We start from the raw sequence: 18,884 nt of genomic DNA on the forward strand, positions 1-18,884 counted from the left end.
TGCCTTCTACTAGGACTGTTCCACAGATCCACAGTGAAGTGTATGTTGGTGTCAGGCACTGCTGTGTGCAGCAGCCCTGACACTGCTTCCCTGCATATGTGGTAAAGGGATGGCACCACCCGCTTGCTAAAGGTGGCAAGTGAGGGGATGTTGTAGTGAGGGGCAAGCAGTTGGAGCAGCCAGCAGAAGCTCTCGTTTTCCACCACCTGGAATATCTGGTTGTCCTAAATGATCATCTTCCCAATGGCCTGGATGATGAGATGAGGCTCTGGGTGACAAGACCGCTTGTCCACTAACTGTGGGGTGTTTGGGCCCAAGGGTCATCTATTTTTGCTCTGTATGATGCACACAGCGCCATCTATAGCATTGTGGTACACACAGAGAATCTAGAAAAATTAAAGCAAGGAGATCTCAGGCCAGTCGGAAGCCAGAGCCAAAATCAGCAATTGAAAGCCACAGAGACAAAATGGCACCCGCAGCATGATTTGATTCACGATTAATCGAGGCTGATTCCATTTGACCTCAAATCAGCCCCTCATTTAAGAGGCAATTCAATTTGTGGTAAAATCTGTGGATTGTCCCCAATTTGCCGCAAATCGATTCGCTCATGAGTCGAATTGCACACCCCTAGTGGGTAGGGAATTACATTAACATGTTTGTTTACAAGACTTCCTTGTTGTTTCAAAAGGCATATTTTTTACCTCATTCTGTGAAATATTTCCCTAGTATTTGTTTACATTTGTAAGCAATTGTAGACTTTGGAAGATTTCATCCCAATGATAAGTGACTAGTAAACTTGTAGGAATATGAATGGAGACCATTTAATTAAAACAATCATTGCCTTGAGCTATTTTAGAGATAAGGCAGGACATGAACATTAAATAAAATGACATATAAATTATTTATAGATTTAAACAGTGTTTATAAATAAATTTAAATAAATAAATTGTGTTATGATCTCATATTACTTTTTGCTAATCCTTCTTGTTCAATAGACGATGATGATGATTTATTTGATTTTTATACCGCCCTTCCAAAAATGGCTCAGGGCGGTTTACACAGAGAAATAACAAATAAACAAGATGGATCCCTATCCCCAAAGGGCTCACAATCTAAAAGAAACATAAGATAGACACCAGTAACAGTCACTGGAGGTACTGGGGGTGGATAGGGCCAGTTACTCTTCCCCTGCTAAATAAAGAGAATCACCACGTTAAAAGGTGCCTGTTTGCCAAGTTAGCAGGGGTTACATAAGTTTATTCCTTTGATTAACTGGTACCCGAGAGAGCCATTTTGACGCCCGATAATTTCACTGTGTATTTGTTTTCTGCTTTTGTAGAAAATTTTACAACTTCTTCCGGAAAGAATTCATCAAAGATGGCAATTTCACAGTATTGGTATGTATTGGTAATAGAATTAGTATATTTTTAATATTTTTGTATTTCAGGATTTTTACTCCTAACCTGGGAAGCTGCTTTATGAAGTAGTAGGAACTATTGTTTCTAATTTTCTGTCTTGTTATGGGGAACTTCAGACACTATGAATTAAAAGAGGGATTGCCATTTGATAGTCCCTGGGGTGAACCTAGGCTCCAAGTAATCAGTCCAACTATTTTTTAATTAGGGGATGGTAAAAAGTTTTATCATGGTTTCAGTTGTAAGAGAAAGACAGGATTGTATATTTTCCAAAATAGGAATTTCCCACACTTTAATGTTGCATCTCTTTTGATTTGCATCCAATACCCTGATTTTGCCAGAGTGCTTGTGCTCCATAGCTGTATTGGAATTGCTAGGTGGAATATGAACACTCCAGGAGGCAGATCCATTTTGTGTGGTAAAATATACTTAAGGACCCTCGACCACTGCCAAGAGAATACGCTATTTGGCTATCCCTAGTTTATAATGTATAACTCAGTTAGACTCTCTCATTAGATGAAGATAGTAGAAGTACATATGTGTGGATGCTTTTTAAACTAACACATACATATGTTGGTATGTAACCCTGTTAACATGGTTTGTTTTGGTTTGTTTTTATATTTTTTAGCTTAATATTTTTATTGTCTTTTTATTGTATGTTTTAATTTTTGTAAACCACCTTGGGGTTGTCTTTTAACGAAAGGCGGTATATAAATGCAACAATAAATAAATAAACATATGCTGCATGCATTAGTTAGGTTAAATGTCTGTACGCTTACTGTGTTACAAAATTGAATGAACTAATTATTTATGGAACATTCATGGATAGAGTTTTAGCTTAACTATAATTAAATTTTCATTGTAATAAAAAATGAGGGATATTTCTACATAGTTCTGGCTCCCACACAATCCATCTAATGCTGCTGTATCTTTTTCCATTGAATATTTAATGTTTGGCAAAATAGCTACTGCTTATGCAGTGTATGATATGTATAGGTCTAATCTGATTATATCAATCAAGAAGGTGAGCTTTTCTCACTTCTGGCATAGAGTCTGTTGCCAGAGGATATCAAGCTCACCAAGAATAATCTGAGATTGCCAAGGACTTGTTAAGAAGACTTTATCAAGTCTGACCGAGACCTCTCACACCTTGAATTAACTATAAAGTTACAAATACTGATATGAATTTCTTTTCTAGGCTTGATTTTAAAGAAATTACTTCACACAGGGAATTCTTTAAAGGTATGTTAATAACTTCAGGCATTTATTATTTTTTCAGGGAAGGGAAGGTGGGCAGCATGTAATATTGAGTCCAGTCATTAGAAAGCTTATTCAAAATGTCTCAAATCATTTGAGATTCATCTAAGAATGGTTTTAGAACTGGGCTTATAGCTGGTGAAATAGTATACCTGCAAATAAAAAATGAAATTAACTTAATCACCTCATTCTTTTGAAGATTCGTCGTGAAGGTGTACGTCTCTTCCTTTTGTGGTTGCAAGCACTTCAAAATAATTGTAGTAAAGAACAGCTGTGTATGTTTTCTTGTTTAATTCCTGGATTTCCACCACCACAGTCTGAACATGGGCCTCGAACGCTAGATAATCTCATAAACCCTATGCTAAATGTTCAAGAAAGTAAGTATGTAAAAATCCTATGCATACAGTGTAGTTCAGCAATTGACTGTATTGTCAAACAAGTGGGTCCTGTGATACACTACAGCATTTTATCTCAGATGTTACCCATAGCCTGTGGATAAGGGAAGGTACAAATGGAGTGCCTCAGGCTGCCTCGTTTGCCCCCACCAGTGGTAGCTTCAGGACCATTTCTGTTTTCTCAACCTGAGCCATTGCAGTGGCAAGGATCACTGAGGGTGGAAGCTTCTTTTCATATCCAGTATGATGAGTGGCAGTGCATTTGGGAAGGAAAGGAAGAAAGTGACCAGGGGCAGGGAGAAGGTCCAGCCTTTCTCCCTACAGACCCTGCTAAGGCAGGCAACCCCTTTCTTCATTATAAGGGTGCACTGACTTGCCTGTTTGCCACCTGAATTTCAGCCAAGCCCTGAGCAGAGTGAATAGAAATGGTCACGGAGCAGACATGTAGCTTGTGCCTGCATTCTACCCTCATGCTGCCAGGGTTTCATCACAACATGAGGGTAGTACACATAGAGTCCTCTTCAACCCTTATGGAGGGAAATTTGCCCCCTTGTGATTTATAGGGGGGTCATTAAAAAAAAGAAATATAGCTCTGTATACCTTGGTGTTTCTCTGGGTATGCAGAAATTTCCCTTTTGTTTTTGATTGTCTCTGGTTTTGCTACCAAACAGTACAGCATGAGACCACTGACTTTGCTGTTAGAGAGAATTATTATCTAGGGTTCAGTTGAAAGAAACATGTCTAAATTATTTGAGTTTCTAACCAGTGAACCAGAACATCTCTAATGTACAGGAACAAAGAACTGTCGTTCATAAAGCTTTTTCACTTTAACGGGACATGTGGAAACAAGTCCTTGTGCATGCCTTTCTTTTTAAGTACAGCTTTCCTGTTGTATTAAGTTGTCAGCTAATAAGTTTTTGATAATCGTGGCGTAAGGGTGGGGATATCTCTTGATAGATTTTGACTAATGTACGTATTTATAAAACAGTTACCCACTTTTTATATTAAAAATTAAAACTTCACAAAGCAGAGTAGAATAATAAGTTTAAAATAATGAAAGAACAAGCATCAGGAAACAGTGCACAGCCTCACTTTCCTACCCCCAAACAAAAGTTGATTTGTAGTTTGCTAAGAAACCATGATAAAACAAAGGTTTCTACACCTTACTTGAACAAGGGCATCCTTCCCAGTCACACATTAATGATCCATCCTTCCCTTTTCTGAATTATATTAGTTTGTGAGAAAACAACCTATCCACTCTATAAGTATAGCAAAAACTCCCTACATCTTGCCTAGAAAAAAGTGAAAGTAGTATGGTGCACTTTCCTTTTAGTCTATCAATAAGAGTTTCTGAAAGATTAAAAGTGCCCATGGTTAGTTTTTGTTTGGCTTCTACAGCTCTTAGTTCATATTGTGGTCTGGATTGTGTGAGCTGATTTGAGGATAGTTCTGCCTTTTTGGCTCTTCCAGTGAGATTAACATCGTTCTATGAGCCTTTATTGCAGAATGTAGAGCATGTGCTGAGAAGACAAGAAGTATATGCTGGGTTCTATTTTCATAGTGGAGATGAAACACAGAGTAGCCAGACTCTTGTCACATTTGACAACTTCGCTTCCTTTTTCCGCTGCCCCTTTGTACCAAGTATCTGATTGCATTTGAAAGATGGTAGGTTAAAGGGAAAACAAAGTAAATGAGAGCAGGACCTAAGGTTCACAAATTTCAGGCCACATTTAAAATGTCCTGGGAAAATGAGAGCAGTCAAGGTCATTGCAGTCTCAGTGTTATGGGGAGTGGTGTGTATCATCAAATATGGAGACCATTTGTAGATGTTAGTATGAGGGACTGAGTAATTTGACAATGTGTTTTTTATCCCCAAATTGGGTCAAATCCTCCTTTGCTGTTCTTGCTATGAAAGCTGTATGGGAATCCTTGGACAAGATTAATACAGAGATAGTACTGGCAAGCTATTCTAGAATATACTGTATAGTCTGATTTAAAATCTAAAGTTAAATGCAAGAAGCAGTAGCATTAAGATTGTAGTTATGGCTCACTTGAACATGTATGAAGTAGATTAAAAGGTTTGGTAAATAATTTAATAATTGGGTTTAATAGAGTTGGCATGGATTTTTGTTTGTTGAAGTACTATTGTGTGGTACTGGTGACATGAAACATTGAAATGTATTTCTATGACCTTCAGTACCCTAAACTGATTGAGATTTGAGTATCTTAAAGACCATCTGCTCCCATATATGCTCCCTTGTACATTCCCGTGAACAGTACCCAGAGTTCCTACTCTGGGTACTTCCACCAACAGAAGTTCAGTGGGTATCTACAAACACCCAGACCCTTTCAGTTGTGGCACTAAATTTCCCCAATTTACCAACTTCTTTACCTACTTTGGCCCAAATACACTAATGGTGGCATAGAGCAATAAAACCACAAATGTTTTAATGAGCTGCCAAGTATTACTTAATACAAGTCAGTGTCTCCCTGGATAGGATGTGAATCTTATTGAAAATGGTATGTGAATATTCTAAATAATATTAATAGATGTACTGTGTTCCATGTGGCAGATATTCAAACAGGTTTCTCATTTTCCTGTTAAAAGTAAAGAATCTGCCAGTGATAGATTAATGGTATAATCCAGAAAACTGCACTGCTATCTCTGTGTACTTAGTGTGTACTCTGTGTACTCACTGAATCCTTGTTTCTTAAAGAGCCGTCTCTGTGTGGCACCTGAAAAGCCCTTATTAAAATCCAGAGGATTTACAAAAGCTGGCTGTGTGTGCCATGGGGTTAGGGTGGTCCGAGAAAAAAAGTCCTGCTTGCTGAGCAAGTCTAAAGTTTGTTCTTTGTAGCAAGACAGCTGTGTGGAGGACACTTGTTCCATAGTAAATTCTGTTGAAATCAGTGGATTCAATTTTCAAGTGAATGAGTTTAGGGTTGAGGTTAATGACTAGGGGCACAATCCAGTCTTTCATAGGAGCTGCACCCATGAAAAGGGTTGCTATAGGGCCCATAGCCTTCTTCCCCATTCACCCCCTTTGGTGACCACAGAGTGTAGTGTGCCAACCATTATGTAGAAGGAGAGATCCAGAGTACATGTTTCCTGTGACGATCCAACCCTCTCTTTCCTCCTCAGCATCCTAGGGTCTCAAGTTACTTGTTCCTGTAGCGAAAGTAGTGTGAGAATTAGAACCTTCAGGAACAGTGGGAGGGCTGGATTATTGCAGGAAACATACACACTTCAACATAATGACTGTCATATTGCAATCCATGCAGTCACTGGATTCTATGGTGATCTCCATGTTTGTGCTTGTGAGTGATTAGATTATCCCCTGAATGTTTTTAATGTTTTAAAGTTAATGGATATTTTAATATTAGAATTGGTGTGGTATAGTGGCTAAGATACAAGTTGCAAATTAGGACTTAGGGAGATGGGACTGTAGCTCAGTGGTAGAGCATCTGCTTTTCATGCAGGTCCCAGGTTCAGTCCCTGGCATATCCAGGTAGGGCTGGGAGAGCTGCGGCCCATCAATGTAGACAATACTGAGCTAGATGGACCAACAGTCTGACTCAGTATAAGGCAACCTCTTATGTACCTCATTCACCTCTGCCATGGAAAACAGGAAGCTGCCATATACAAGGTCAGACCGTTGTTCCATATAGCTCTGTATTGTCTACACAGACTGGCAGTGGCTGCTCCATGGTTGTAGGCAGGAGTCTTACTCAGCCCTATCTGGAGATGCCAGGGAGAGAACTTGTATCATTCTGCATACAGATGCTCTTCCCAGACCAGCCCCACCCCCCCAGGGGAATATCTTAGTGCTCACATGTAGTCTTCCATTCAAATGTAAACCAGGGTGGATGCTGCTTAGCAAAGAGGACAATTCATGTTTGCTGCCCCAAGACCAGTTCTCTTACCTTAGTGCTCTCTACTCACTAAGTCCCCTTAGGCAAGCCACTCCCATGGAGCCTTTGCTCCCTAGCTACAATATGGGGATAGCAATATTTATCTTATCTTCTTGTTGTTGCAAGGATTGCATCTAGATAATACCTCCAAAGCTCTTTGTACACCCCAAAATCACTATACAGATGTTAAGTATTATGATTTTTTTACCTTCAGACTGGTACATAGTTGAGCACAATGTAACATTCTATTGCTTTTTTTAGTTGGAAGTGATGTTACTTTTAATGTTTTTCGCTCTTTAAGTAAAATACAGCTTTGTTATGCATGCAAAATAAGAACAATAATAATAATGTTCCTATTTTATATGCATATATTTTATCTGCATATTTCATCTTTATTTAAAAGAATTATGAGACATCCCAAACTTCACAACCTGATTGTTTCTTTAATTGAACAGCCCAAGTGACTGTAGAAGAAATTACTCCACTTGTCCCTCCACAATCAGGAGATAAAGGACAGGATGATTTAACAAGCTATTTTTTAGAAGCACTTTTGAAATACATAGTAATTCAGGTATGTTGTATTTGATAATTTATTTATTTTTTGGATAACTGATCTTCTAAAATGTCATCTTGCTGTTACTGACTGTGATTTCCTCTCGCGTAAAACATTTCTTTCTGTTATCCAAAAATGTCATAGGGCTAAAAGTCATTCTTAACAATCTAGCTGCACCAAATTGGTGGAGCTATTATTTTGCTTTCTCTTTAGTAGATATGTTATATATATACCACAATCAGAAAAATTACATAGAAAATCTTGTACTAAATTAGGAACTCTTCTTAAGAATTGGTTATCTTGCTTCCTCAGAGAAAGATTTAAAAGCATTTATTGATTTTTTAAATTTATCATATATTTATACTACATGATAGATACATCTCTGAAAATATTAGCATTTTCCAGCAGGAAGTATCTAAATCTTTGCAAAATCAAAAATATTTTTGCAGTTTATTTTATCTGTATCTCTTTCTCCCAGTATAAATGAAAGAAAATCTGAGACAGGTTTCTTAATTTTGAGATAGATATAGATTTTCCCAGTCTTTGGTAATCCCAGATGTTTGCCCAGATTCAGGCTCTTAAAGAATATGACTCCCTCTGTTTGCTCTTTGGTAAAAAATATGGTAACGTTGCAAAACTACTGGGAGTGGGAGACATACATTTGCCATCCATAGATGAACTATAGATTTGCCAGGTTTAGACTTCATGGCTTGTCTAGAAAATTATCTGTTTGCCTGTCTGATATTTTTGCTATAAGTAAGAAACAGCTGTTTGTGTATATTGCATCATGTCATAGGTAGTTTTCAGATTGGATCATACTTTCTAAAAGTATCTGTTATGGGCTAAATATAAGTATAGAGTAGCCCCTAGATTCAAGCATTTGATAATTAACTGTCTCTCCTTCAAGGATGGTCCAGAATTCCCAGTATGGAACTAGCTTCACTGCCCTGCTCTCCCCCTGCCTTCATTCTTATCTTTCCGGTATCTGACTGTAAGGTTCTCATGTCAGTTTACATTTCTGATAGCACAGCTGAGAAAGTGCCTTCCCTTTTGTTTGTCTTTTCCATGGATATGGAAATAATCCATTGGTATTATGAGAAATGGGTTACTGCACCTGCACAGGGACTTTCTGAATGAATTAATTACCTCCTCTCTGGCACGCACATGCTCAGTGCCTTCCTTTACTCACTAGTCATGTGCCATTTTGATTCAGTTTCTTTTCGACCACTAATGTTTCGAGACCTTTGGGTTGTTGCTCCTCGGTGATTAGAAGAGAAATCTTTATTCAATCAGATTTGACTGAGTTTTTTACCTACGGACTGTGAGTTTACTATTCTTTGGTTTCTGGATATCAGACCTTCTTGTTTGGAATTCTAAGGCTTTGCTGTTAGAATGGAGGGAGCGGAGAGAAAAAAGACTAATTTCAAACATTGCTCTCAGTGTAGAGTGAAATTGCCTTCTATTGATGAACATTACCTGTGCCTGTTGTGGTTGGGTGAACAGCATGTCCCTGCCGCTTGTAGGATTTGTAAATCGTTTTCAAAACAAACTTTGAAAAATTGATTTTTGCGCCTCAGAGTGGCTTTGTATGGCAAAGTACTGCTTCCACTGACACCGGAGTCGACATTGACATCTATGCATTTTGTGCTGAAGTTGACATCAGCGATTTCGACAGTGGAGTCAGGGTCTGTGTGTGCACAGTCTAAAACCATGGTGAGTGACCAGGAAGAGATCATCTTCAAAAAGCTGAGAAGCTCCAGTGCCAGACATAAGACACATAAACAGCATCGAGTCTCTTCCAACACAGACTTTTCACCTCCAAAGAAACATAAATTGAAGATTCCACATCCATCAAGATCGAGAACTCCCTCGCCTACGTCGATTCAATGTCAAGATTCGTTGTCATCGATGGATTCTTCGTTAACGAACCCTTCGACATCTAAGACCTCTATTCTCCACTGGCCCTCTAATGTGTCCGTCGACATCGACACGAACTGATACCGAGCATGTTGGTATCAGTGGCCCATGTCAAACATGGATTGACTCAACAGAATGCTCTGAGTTGACCATTGGCAATGGTGCCAATTCCTACAAGCCTCTTACATTATCTCCATTGCGAACTGGTGAGATCTTCTCTGATGTTGTTTGACAATACTGATGATATCTTCTTAGATGAGAGCACTGCGAAGTCACTAATGAGTAAGTTGGACTCTGCCACCAGCACTTCCTATGGCTCCACGTTTCAGGGGGTTCTGTGTGGTGGCTTGGACGTTGATGTGGATAGAGACTCAATTCCTAAAACTCCATCCATGTCACCTTTTGCAGGTTCTATGACCAGAACAGGGGTCTCCACTTTCCAATCCATATGACCTCCTACAACGACAGCCACTTTGCCGCCTAGCACCAATGCGGTTCTGTGGAGGCTGTCTTCTACGTTTGTTGCTTTGCAACCTTTAGTGCCACAAAGGGTCCCTCTACAGATGTGTAGTTTTAGACACACAATGTCTCCTTCGAGACTACTAGACTTTGCAGAATTTCAGTTATGGAGGGCGTAGTGTGTATGCTACAAGGCCATGTTGCTCAACAACCTGTCTCTGTATAGCAACATGTGCTGCCTCCTCAGCCTGCTGCCCCTCCACTACCTCATTCTATGCCTGTGGCAACCATGGGGCTGAGCCAGGAGGTTCAGACGACACCCCTTTCAGTTGATGTGCCTGTCACACCTGTGGCACCATCCTTACCTCAGCATCCAATAACACTGCCACCTGCTGGAGATTGTGCTCATCCGCCTCCACCTGCACGCCCGGTATCAGTTCCAGTGGTGGTTCCTATATGGTCTGACGACTCTTCGGATTCCTCTGATTTGTCAGAGCCGGACACTGATGGTGTAAGGGGAATTCTGGAGCATCTGTCAGATCCACCTTCGGACGTACCAGTGAAACCTTCCACCTCACCCAATGAGAAATTGAAATAGTACACTAAGATGATACAGCAAATGGCTGAGTTCCTAGGTCTAGAGCGAAAACATCCTACTCCAGACCTTGAGGACCCTGTTTACAAGATGATGGCCACAGTATAATCGACACAACCTGTCGCCTTGCCTATGTTACTAGTTATCACTAAATCGGCTAAGACAGAGTGGGAAGTCTTTCAAACTTCTACCCCAACTTCCAAGCATCTAGAGAGTTTGTACCACATCCAAGAGAAAGAAAATGCTTACATTTTAAAGCATCCTATTCCAAACCCGTTAGTAATAGCCTGTGCAGCCTCACCTAAATCGGGCCACCGTCATTCGACCCCTTCCGATAAAGAAGGTAGAAAGCTGAACATTTTTGGATGCCACATTTACTCAACTGCGAGTCTGTCTATTCGCTTTGAGAATTGTGCAGCCTGTATGGCCTGTTACAATTATTGCCTGTGGGACTCGTTACAGAAGGAGCTCTCCTCGCTGAAACCAGAGGACTTTATGTCTAAATATATGAGGAGATACTTAACAAATTAGCTGAACTTACTAGACAGCAGCTAAGTATGTTTAAATTCTTGGCGGAAACTGAATCTAGGGCAATGACCACTGCAGTCTCTCACAGGAATCATTCCTGGTTATGTTCTTTGACCTTGCATAATGACATGAAATTGCATTGAAAATTTGCTGTTCAACAGCAAAGTTCTCTTTAGTGAGACAACAGACTCTACGATGGAGACTTTAAAGAAGTCAAAGTTTACAACAAAGAGCTTTTCGTCTACTGCTGCAACTACTCAAGGCACTTCCTGCTACTGGAGCTTCAATTGACAATGTTCTGGCTTCCGGTTTTAAGACTGTAAAGACAGCCATACCACAAAAAGGGCTTTGGATAGAAGAACAAAAATCAAGGACCCTGTGCTGGAAAAGATGCCTCCGAGCAATCCCTTTGATTCCTAAGATCGTCCACCACACATACCATCATTGCTTGCCGGAGTTTTGAACATCAAAGTACTGGCTATCAGTGGCATGCCTGTAATACCACCTCCTTTGCTGCCCTGTGTCATCAGACTAGCCAGTTATGCTTTGACGTGGCACCAGATAACATCAGACCAGTGGATCTTAAGAATTATCAACATGGGTTACGTAATCGAGTTCAAAACTTTGCCAAATTTCGAGGGTATGAAGATCATTTCCCCAACTCCCGCCTTGCAGGAAGAAATGCAAACTTTGTTGGAGAAGGGAGCAATAGTGCCAGTGCAGTGGATGGACCAGCTGAAGGGATTCTACTTGTGTTATTTCCTCATCCCGATGCGGGATGGTGGGATCCAGGAGTTTATGGATCTCCAAGGCCTCAATAAATGTATGACAACGCTGCAAAGAATTCTTCCACTCCTCATCAAAGAGGAGTGGCATACTACATTAGATCTCAAAGATGCATATTTTCATGTTGGGATTCAATGCATCCACTGGATGTACTTGCGGTTCACCATAGGAAGCTCAGTATTCCAGTACAGGGTCTTGCCCTTCGGTTTGTCTACAACACCGAAGGTGTTTACCAAATGTATGGCGGCAATTGTAGCTTCACTACGCATGCAAAGTATTGTCATGTTCCCATTCCTCTACGACTGGCTCCTGGTGCACCAAGACAAGTCAGAATTGGAGTCCCAGATCCAGGATGTCTTGCGACTTTTGGAGGACTTGGGAGTCCAGGTCAATTGGTCCAAGTCGAAACTGCAACCAACAAGATCGATGGACTACATTGGAGCAGTGTTGGACACACTGTCGAAGCAAGATACCTACCAGAGGACCGATATTTTCACATTCGTTCTCTGGTCAAGATGTTAAAAAACCAACTGCTACAGCGGGCTGATGAGGTTCAGAGGCTGCTCGGCCTCATGGTCTCTTGCAAAGCGACTGTCCTCCATACTTGCCTACATATGTGGTAACTACAGCTTTGGTTTCTGCGGTCATTCTGCCCAAATGTCAACAGTCAGCAGATGCTGCTGTAAATTCCTCTGCCTGTACTGAAGTCTTTGTAATGGTGGAAAGTGTGGCAGAATCTACTTGAAAGCATATCTTCTGAATCTCTGACTCCCACAAGGTGGGTGACAACAGATGCCTCCTTGATGGGGTGGGGGCACATTGTGGGAGTCATCAAACTCAGGGCTTGTGGATGGCACAAGAGTGCAAGATGCATATCAACTTCTTAGAGCTGATGGCAGCGTTTCTGGCTCTAAAGTCTTTTGCCCCCCAATAAGAGACCCTACAGTACAACTTCAAATGGACACTACTATGGCGATTGGCTATGTCATCAGGGAAGCATATTTTCGAGGTCTCTATGTGCATTAAGCACACAACTTTGGAACTGGTGACTTACCCTAAATGTGTTCCTGGTTGCCAACCACATTAAGGATGTGGAGTATGTCTCAGTGGATGACTTAAGCAGGACAATCAAGAATCAATAGAATCGTGAATGGGAGCTCAAGCAAGAGTGCCTGGACCATCTGACTGCCACGTGGGGGTATTCACCAGGTGGATATGTTTGCAACAGAAGAGAACAGGAAATTTCTGCGAATCTGTTCCAGAGCAGCCATTAAGTGAGTGACTCTGGGGGATACTTTTCAGTACAACTGGAACAAGGGTCTACTATATATGCTTCCTTCACTGCCCCTGGTCAACAGAGTTGTAGGCAAGGTGATACAAGACAGTGCAAAAGCTATTTTAGTGACTCCATGGTGGCCATGCCAACCGTGGTTTGCGTCGCTACTCAGACTGACGGGGAACAATCATTGCCATCTACTCCTCAACTCAGATTTGCTAACAAGATGGAGGTTGAATAGTGCATCTGGCTCTGCGGACACTGTGGCTGACAGCGTTGAAGGTTGGCTGTTAAAGAAAATCCTGCTAAACTGTCCTAGGCCTTCTACACAGAAAAGTTACACTAATAAATGGATCAGGTCCTGTACCTTACCAGTCTGAAAGAATCAGGTATGGCGAATGTATCCTTATGAGTGCACCTTGCTGCTATTTCAGCTAAGCATGGAGCCTGGCAAGGCAGGACCTACTTCTGTCATCCTTGATGCAAAACGTTTGTGTGGCATCAATAACCTATATCCTTTATACGCTACCCAGCTGAGTAGTGGAGTCTATCTCTAGTGCTGGCTTCTCTAATGGAACCTCCTTTTGAGCCGCTTCATTAGGCGAGCCTGCGTTATTTGACTCTAAAGACTGCCTTTCTCATTTCCATAAATACCGCCTGTCGGGTTAGTGAAATGGCCGCTTTAAGAGCAGATGCAGCATATACTCAATTCTTCCCCAACAAGGTGGTTATGTGTACTGATCCATCTTTCTTACCTAAAGTAACAGAATCCCACTTGAATCAAAATATAGTATTTCCGTCACTTTTTTCAAGAACCTGAGACACATCTGTAACGGGCTTTACATCCATTGGATGGCAGGCTCTGCCTTCTCCGTTACCTGAAAAGGACAAAAGACTTTTAGCGTACAAAGCTGCTCTTTGTATTATTTAAAGACAAGAACAAGGGCATGCCGGTGTTGAAACAGAGGCTCTCTTATTGATTGGTTTAACTGATTTTCTTAACTTACAAGTTGCAGAACTGGCAACCTCCAAAGGTGTTGAAAGCACACTCCACAGGAGCATACGCTACTTCTGCTGCTCACTTATCTGGACTTTTTTTTTTTTAAGGATTTGTGTGCAGTTGCCACTTGGACTGCATATATGCCTTTCATAAAGCATTATGCCATAGAGCTACATATGGCTGCTGAAGTCAAACTTGGAAGAGGAAGTACTCAAGAGAGTTGTAGAGTAGTGAGTGGAACGGCTGCACCCTCCGCTATGGGTGGGGGAGAGAAGCTGGTTAGTCACCCATTTCTCATGATGACAACAGATCACTTCCAGATAAAGTACTTACCTGTTGCTTACCTGTAACTTATGTAACAACGTATGTATATTATGTATGTTACCTGTAAAAATGGTGGTGTTCCATTGTCAGTCATGAGACCCACCCATATCTCCCCGCCGCAGCATTGTAAGACTGGCAGATGACTTGTATGGACAGTTGATTAGACACATCAAGGATCGTCTGAAAATCAGGTGCTCTGAATCAAAATGATGCCCGACTGCCGAGTAAAGGAGAACACTGAGCATGTGCATGGTAGGGAGGGGCGCCAGAGAGATTGAATTAATTCATCTGGAAGGTCCCTGCACAGGCACAGTAACCCATTTCTCATAACTGACAACGGATCTTCTCCAGATCGTAAGTTACAGGTAAGCAACCTGTTTTTCTTTTCCTCTCTTTTGTTCCAGGATGGCAGCAGAATATGAATCTGTGTTCTATCTTACATGTAAGAATCTGGATCTTTTGACATAAAGATACAGTGGCTGACATCCAGACGAACATTTTGTGTGGACAGATGATTTTTGTCAAAGTGCCTGTCAAAAATAGTTCCCTGAGAGTCCCATAACCCTTAGGGACTTATTTTGGGGAGCATAGAGATTGCAGAGGGAAGACAGGGATTGGTGAAAATTGTCCCTCCCCACTGTGTGTGAAATATACTTGGTGCACACAATGTTAGTCTGGATGTCAACCAGAGTATATCTCTGGCCTTTAATGCCAAGAGACATACACTATATCTTGTATATCTAAGGATCCAGATATTTGACAGAAATGTAATTACTTTTCTGTTTCTATTCCATTTCAAATAGAAACATGTTAAATGCAGAGTGAAACAGATGGCAAAAGTGTAAATGCATGAAAATAAGGTTATAAATGGTATTTGAAACACCTGATATGTTTGGTACATTTGGAATATATTGCTCTACTGTATCTGCCCCCCAAAAATGTAATAATCCAAAATTCATATTGTAGGTCAAAAGTTTGGAATGGAAGAACAAAGAAAACCAAGAAAAGGGATTTTCATTCTTATTTTCACATTTTAAGAAATATTACTTGCCTTATATTTTTCCAAACATGTGCAAGGAGAGCAGCTTGTATAACCCTGTACTTGGTAAGGATTATTTCAATGCATCTCGGAAGTATTCATCAGTTTAATGTATTGTATGGGACAGAGATATATTACTTAGCTCGCTTGATTGTTTTTATATGGTAGGTCTTTACCCATTGTGATGAACAGTGTTCCATTAGGCCTAACCATCTGCACCCCTATTCCTGTCTCTATGTTATGGAAGGAAGTAGGTTTAGCTTTGAAGTAGGAAATAGTATTTTTAAAATTGTGGAAGGTACTGTTATGCTTGAGTGCAGATGCCTACAGCCTCTGTAAACAAAAAATTAAATAAAATCATTGTTTTTCCTCTCTGCATGTGGAAGGTTTTGTGGCAGCTTGCTTTACCTGTTTGATATAAGCATAATAGGGAAGGATATGTTGTAGTTTCTGGGGCAAATATTGTAATTTACTAGAAACTTAAGATTCCTGTTTGAATGGTAGTGACATCTCCCCACTAATGAGAGCATCTGTTTGGCTGAACCTAGAGGTAGGGAGATATTATCATCTGACTTGTTCAGCCATGACCCTCCAGTCTCCCAGTTGCAATAGCTGGGTTTAAAAGGACCCTTAAGTCTTTTTAGTGGATAGAAGCACTCTCTTTCTCTCTACTCCTGCTGTGTATGCTTGCTTACATAGTCCTCAAACCAAATCTTAGCTAGAAACATCTATTGCATTGCATTATGCTGAGTAAAATAGAGGCAAAAGACATACAAGTAACTGACAAAGCTCTTTACTTGAACTTTCAACAGCTTATTTCTATCTCCATTCTTAATAAAATTCAAATTGAAAAGCCTGAAGTTGTATAGCAACCTATATTTCAACTTGTTTAAAAAATGAATTTCATTGTAATTGACAGTTGATTAAAAAAATGCAGGAGCAGAGCTCTACTCACACAATGGGGCTTTCCCACTGTTGTCTTCCTCCTATAGCTTCCTGCCCCACTGTCCATAGCTGCTTTCTTAGTAAAAGGGCACTAAGTGAAAGAATTCAAAGAAAAAGCTGTGACCACAGCAGGCTGACTAGAGACTATAGATGTACTGGAATTTTACAATTCTTGCTGGTTTCTTTTAGCCAGTAATCTTTGTGGCTTCCTTGTAGCAAGTGAATCATTACCAGCCACAATCTTAATCCTTCATATTCTATCGTAATAATTGAGTTTAATCATGAGTAAACTTAAGGCTTCAGTCTTACATCCTGAGCTTGGAAGTAAGTCCTGTTGATTTCAGTTTAGTTGGCTGTACTACACATTCCCCAGAATCTTTAAAAAACAACAACAAAAAACCACCTCTCCCCAGTGGTGGAGTCAGCCTTAAAGCAACACTAGTAAAATATGTGCCTTTCTGTGAAATGTTTATCACTGTACTTTACATTTTGAAATGAATGCATGACAGGAAAAATAATCGGCTCATCTCCTCTTATATGTTGTGCCTACCTGGTAAAAGCCTTTGAGGCAACTCCAAATTATCTCTGTATTGTTGCTGGTGGTTATTGTGGATGTGTTTATTTCCAAAAGATATTTCATTTTAGTGTCAGGTGTCATGCATATCTAGCTGTGTGGTACTTAACTTATTTAATAAAAAGGCTTTGACAGGAGTGCAATTTAGAGTAGGCTTCACTTGCTTGCATTTTATTATCCTGTACATTTAAAGTAGACCTGTAAACAAGTTTTTTAATAGTAAATGATTGAAAACAAATAGTGGCCCTTGGTGTACTTAGTGAGATAATGTAATTTTATTATTATTGTGCCCCTGCCCCTTTTTGAAGCCAATTAAAAATGAGGGTTATATAGCATTAGGAATTTCAAGTACCCAGCAGTCGAAATTGTGCTTGGGCTTTAACTGATATTTCTTATCCTTTTATTGCTTAGATTTTCCCCCCTTTCCCCCTACAGAGATACCACAAATGAGACCAAAGCCACATTATGTAATGATAAAGAAAGATGCTGAAACCAATGAAGCGATATATTGCACAAAGGAACCTTTCATTAAGGCTCGCGTTATTGTCATCCGATGGTTGGTGTCTTTCTGGCTTGAGCCAAAACCTCATACGGGACCTCAGATTCCTGGAATGGAGGGTGAAATCGTGCCAAAGAATATTCAGGTAGACCCAAGGAGGTGATAAAAGATGGGGAAGAGTAGGGAAGACACAGATGTTGCTACTTACTTATTTCAATATTACCCTGCCTTTCAGGAGCTTTAGGTGATGTACATGGCTTCCTTTCCTTTTCTCCTTACAAGAATCCGGTGGATCTGCCTAGATTGAGAGTTAGTGCCTGGTCTAAAATCACCCTGTGAGCTTTGTGATTGAGCAGAGCTTTGAACCCAAGACTCAGCAAAGTCCATTACACCACCAGACCCAAGTCTCAGCAAAGTCAATTTGGTATCCTATCAGTCTTCTGGTCTCAGAGGCCCACAGATTCACTTGCCATGATGAGTGTCTCCATCCATCAGCAAATGGAAGGGTCTCACTTGTCAGGAACACCCATCCAGCTTTGCTTTGTTTGAAACACAGAACACTGCTTTAAGTGATAATTTTAGCATTTAGTTGTTTGAAGTATTTCACTTACACTCTATCAATCTTTTAATCAACTGTGTAAGGTAGATTGGTGGTGTTATCCTCATATTGGAGATATTGAGGGAACGACATGTGGGGCGTTTATATTTTACCCTTTCCTCTTGTATCGCAATTCTGATGAAAATTGCAATCCTGAAGCAACTATTAGACCTACAGGGAAGCTTCAGTTTGTGCCAAAAAAGGCTTCCCTTGTTACCATGCTTACTCAGAATCTGAGTTGTGTGTCCATTGCCTAAATCCAACTCAATTTCAGAAAACTCATACTTTGAAGTTGGGGAAATTACTTGAGAACTAGAGGAACCCTTTCTGTACTGAAGCAAACTGACCAGGTGGGGAAGCAGGCAACTGTCCATCCAGTAGAGTGGGCCCAAGTTAACTGGGCCCTCCAGACTAGTAACCGTGAATAACTATGGATCAGGTCTGGAGAGTTAAGCATGACCCTAGGGCATCCCGAGGGTAAACAGAAGGCAAGGATTTCTCAAAGCAAGAAATTTTATTAAAATAAAACACAGTAACTGGGGTATCTAGTATTGGTTGTACTAGTGAGATTGAAGACCGTTTTCAGGAGTAGAAGGGGATGATGTCAAGCTGCTTACAGGAAAAATGGAAGTTAAAAGACAGCAAGAACAGAGGGGTGAATAATGAATTTATAATTCTAGCTTTCTGAGGTTGAACTGAAGAAAGGGATGGATTTCAGACAAGGATATCCAGGCTTTCCCACTGCAGTAAGGTCTTCATCACAGGTTAGGAGGAGGCATTAAAGCAGGGATTCTCAAACTTGGGTCCTCAGG

At 40.5% G+C, this 18,884-nt stretch overlaps 1 protein-coding gene across 13 annotated transcripts in view; it reads left to right on the top strand.

Moving 5' to 3' along the window:
- The window catches only part of RALGAPA1 (Ral GTPase activating protein catalytic subunit alpha 1), a 287,874-nt gene that overhangs the window by 46,356 nt on the left and 222,634 nt on the right, over positions 1-18,884 (top strand). For all 13 annotated transcript variants that reach the window (XM_053285328.1, XM_053285342.1, XM_053285334.1 and 10 more), the window contains exons 4-9: positions 1,340-1,397; positions 2,614-2,657; positions 2,872-3,049; positions 7,435-7,550; positions 15,384-15,522; positions 17,411-17,619. In XM_053285328.1, the coding sequence (XP_053141303.1) occupies positions 1,340-1,397; positions 2,614-2,657; positions 2,872-3,049; positions 7,435-7,550; positions 15,384-15,522; positions 17,411-17,619 (744 nt within the window). The remainder of the gene's footprint in view (positions 1-1,339; positions 1,398-2,613; positions 2,658-2,871; positions 3,050-7,434; positions 7,551-15,383; positions 15,523-17,410; positions 17,620-18,884) is intronic.

This window comes from Hemicordylus capensis, chromosome 1 (assembly GCF_027244095.1).
Source record: "Hemicordylus capensis ecotype Gifberg chromosome 1, rHemCap1.1.pri, whole genome shotgun sequence".
In the NCBI taxonomy this organism is placed as follows: domain Eukaryota; kingdom Metazoa; phylum Chordata; class Lepidosauria; order Squamata; family Cordylidae; genus Hemicordylus; species Hemicordylus capensis.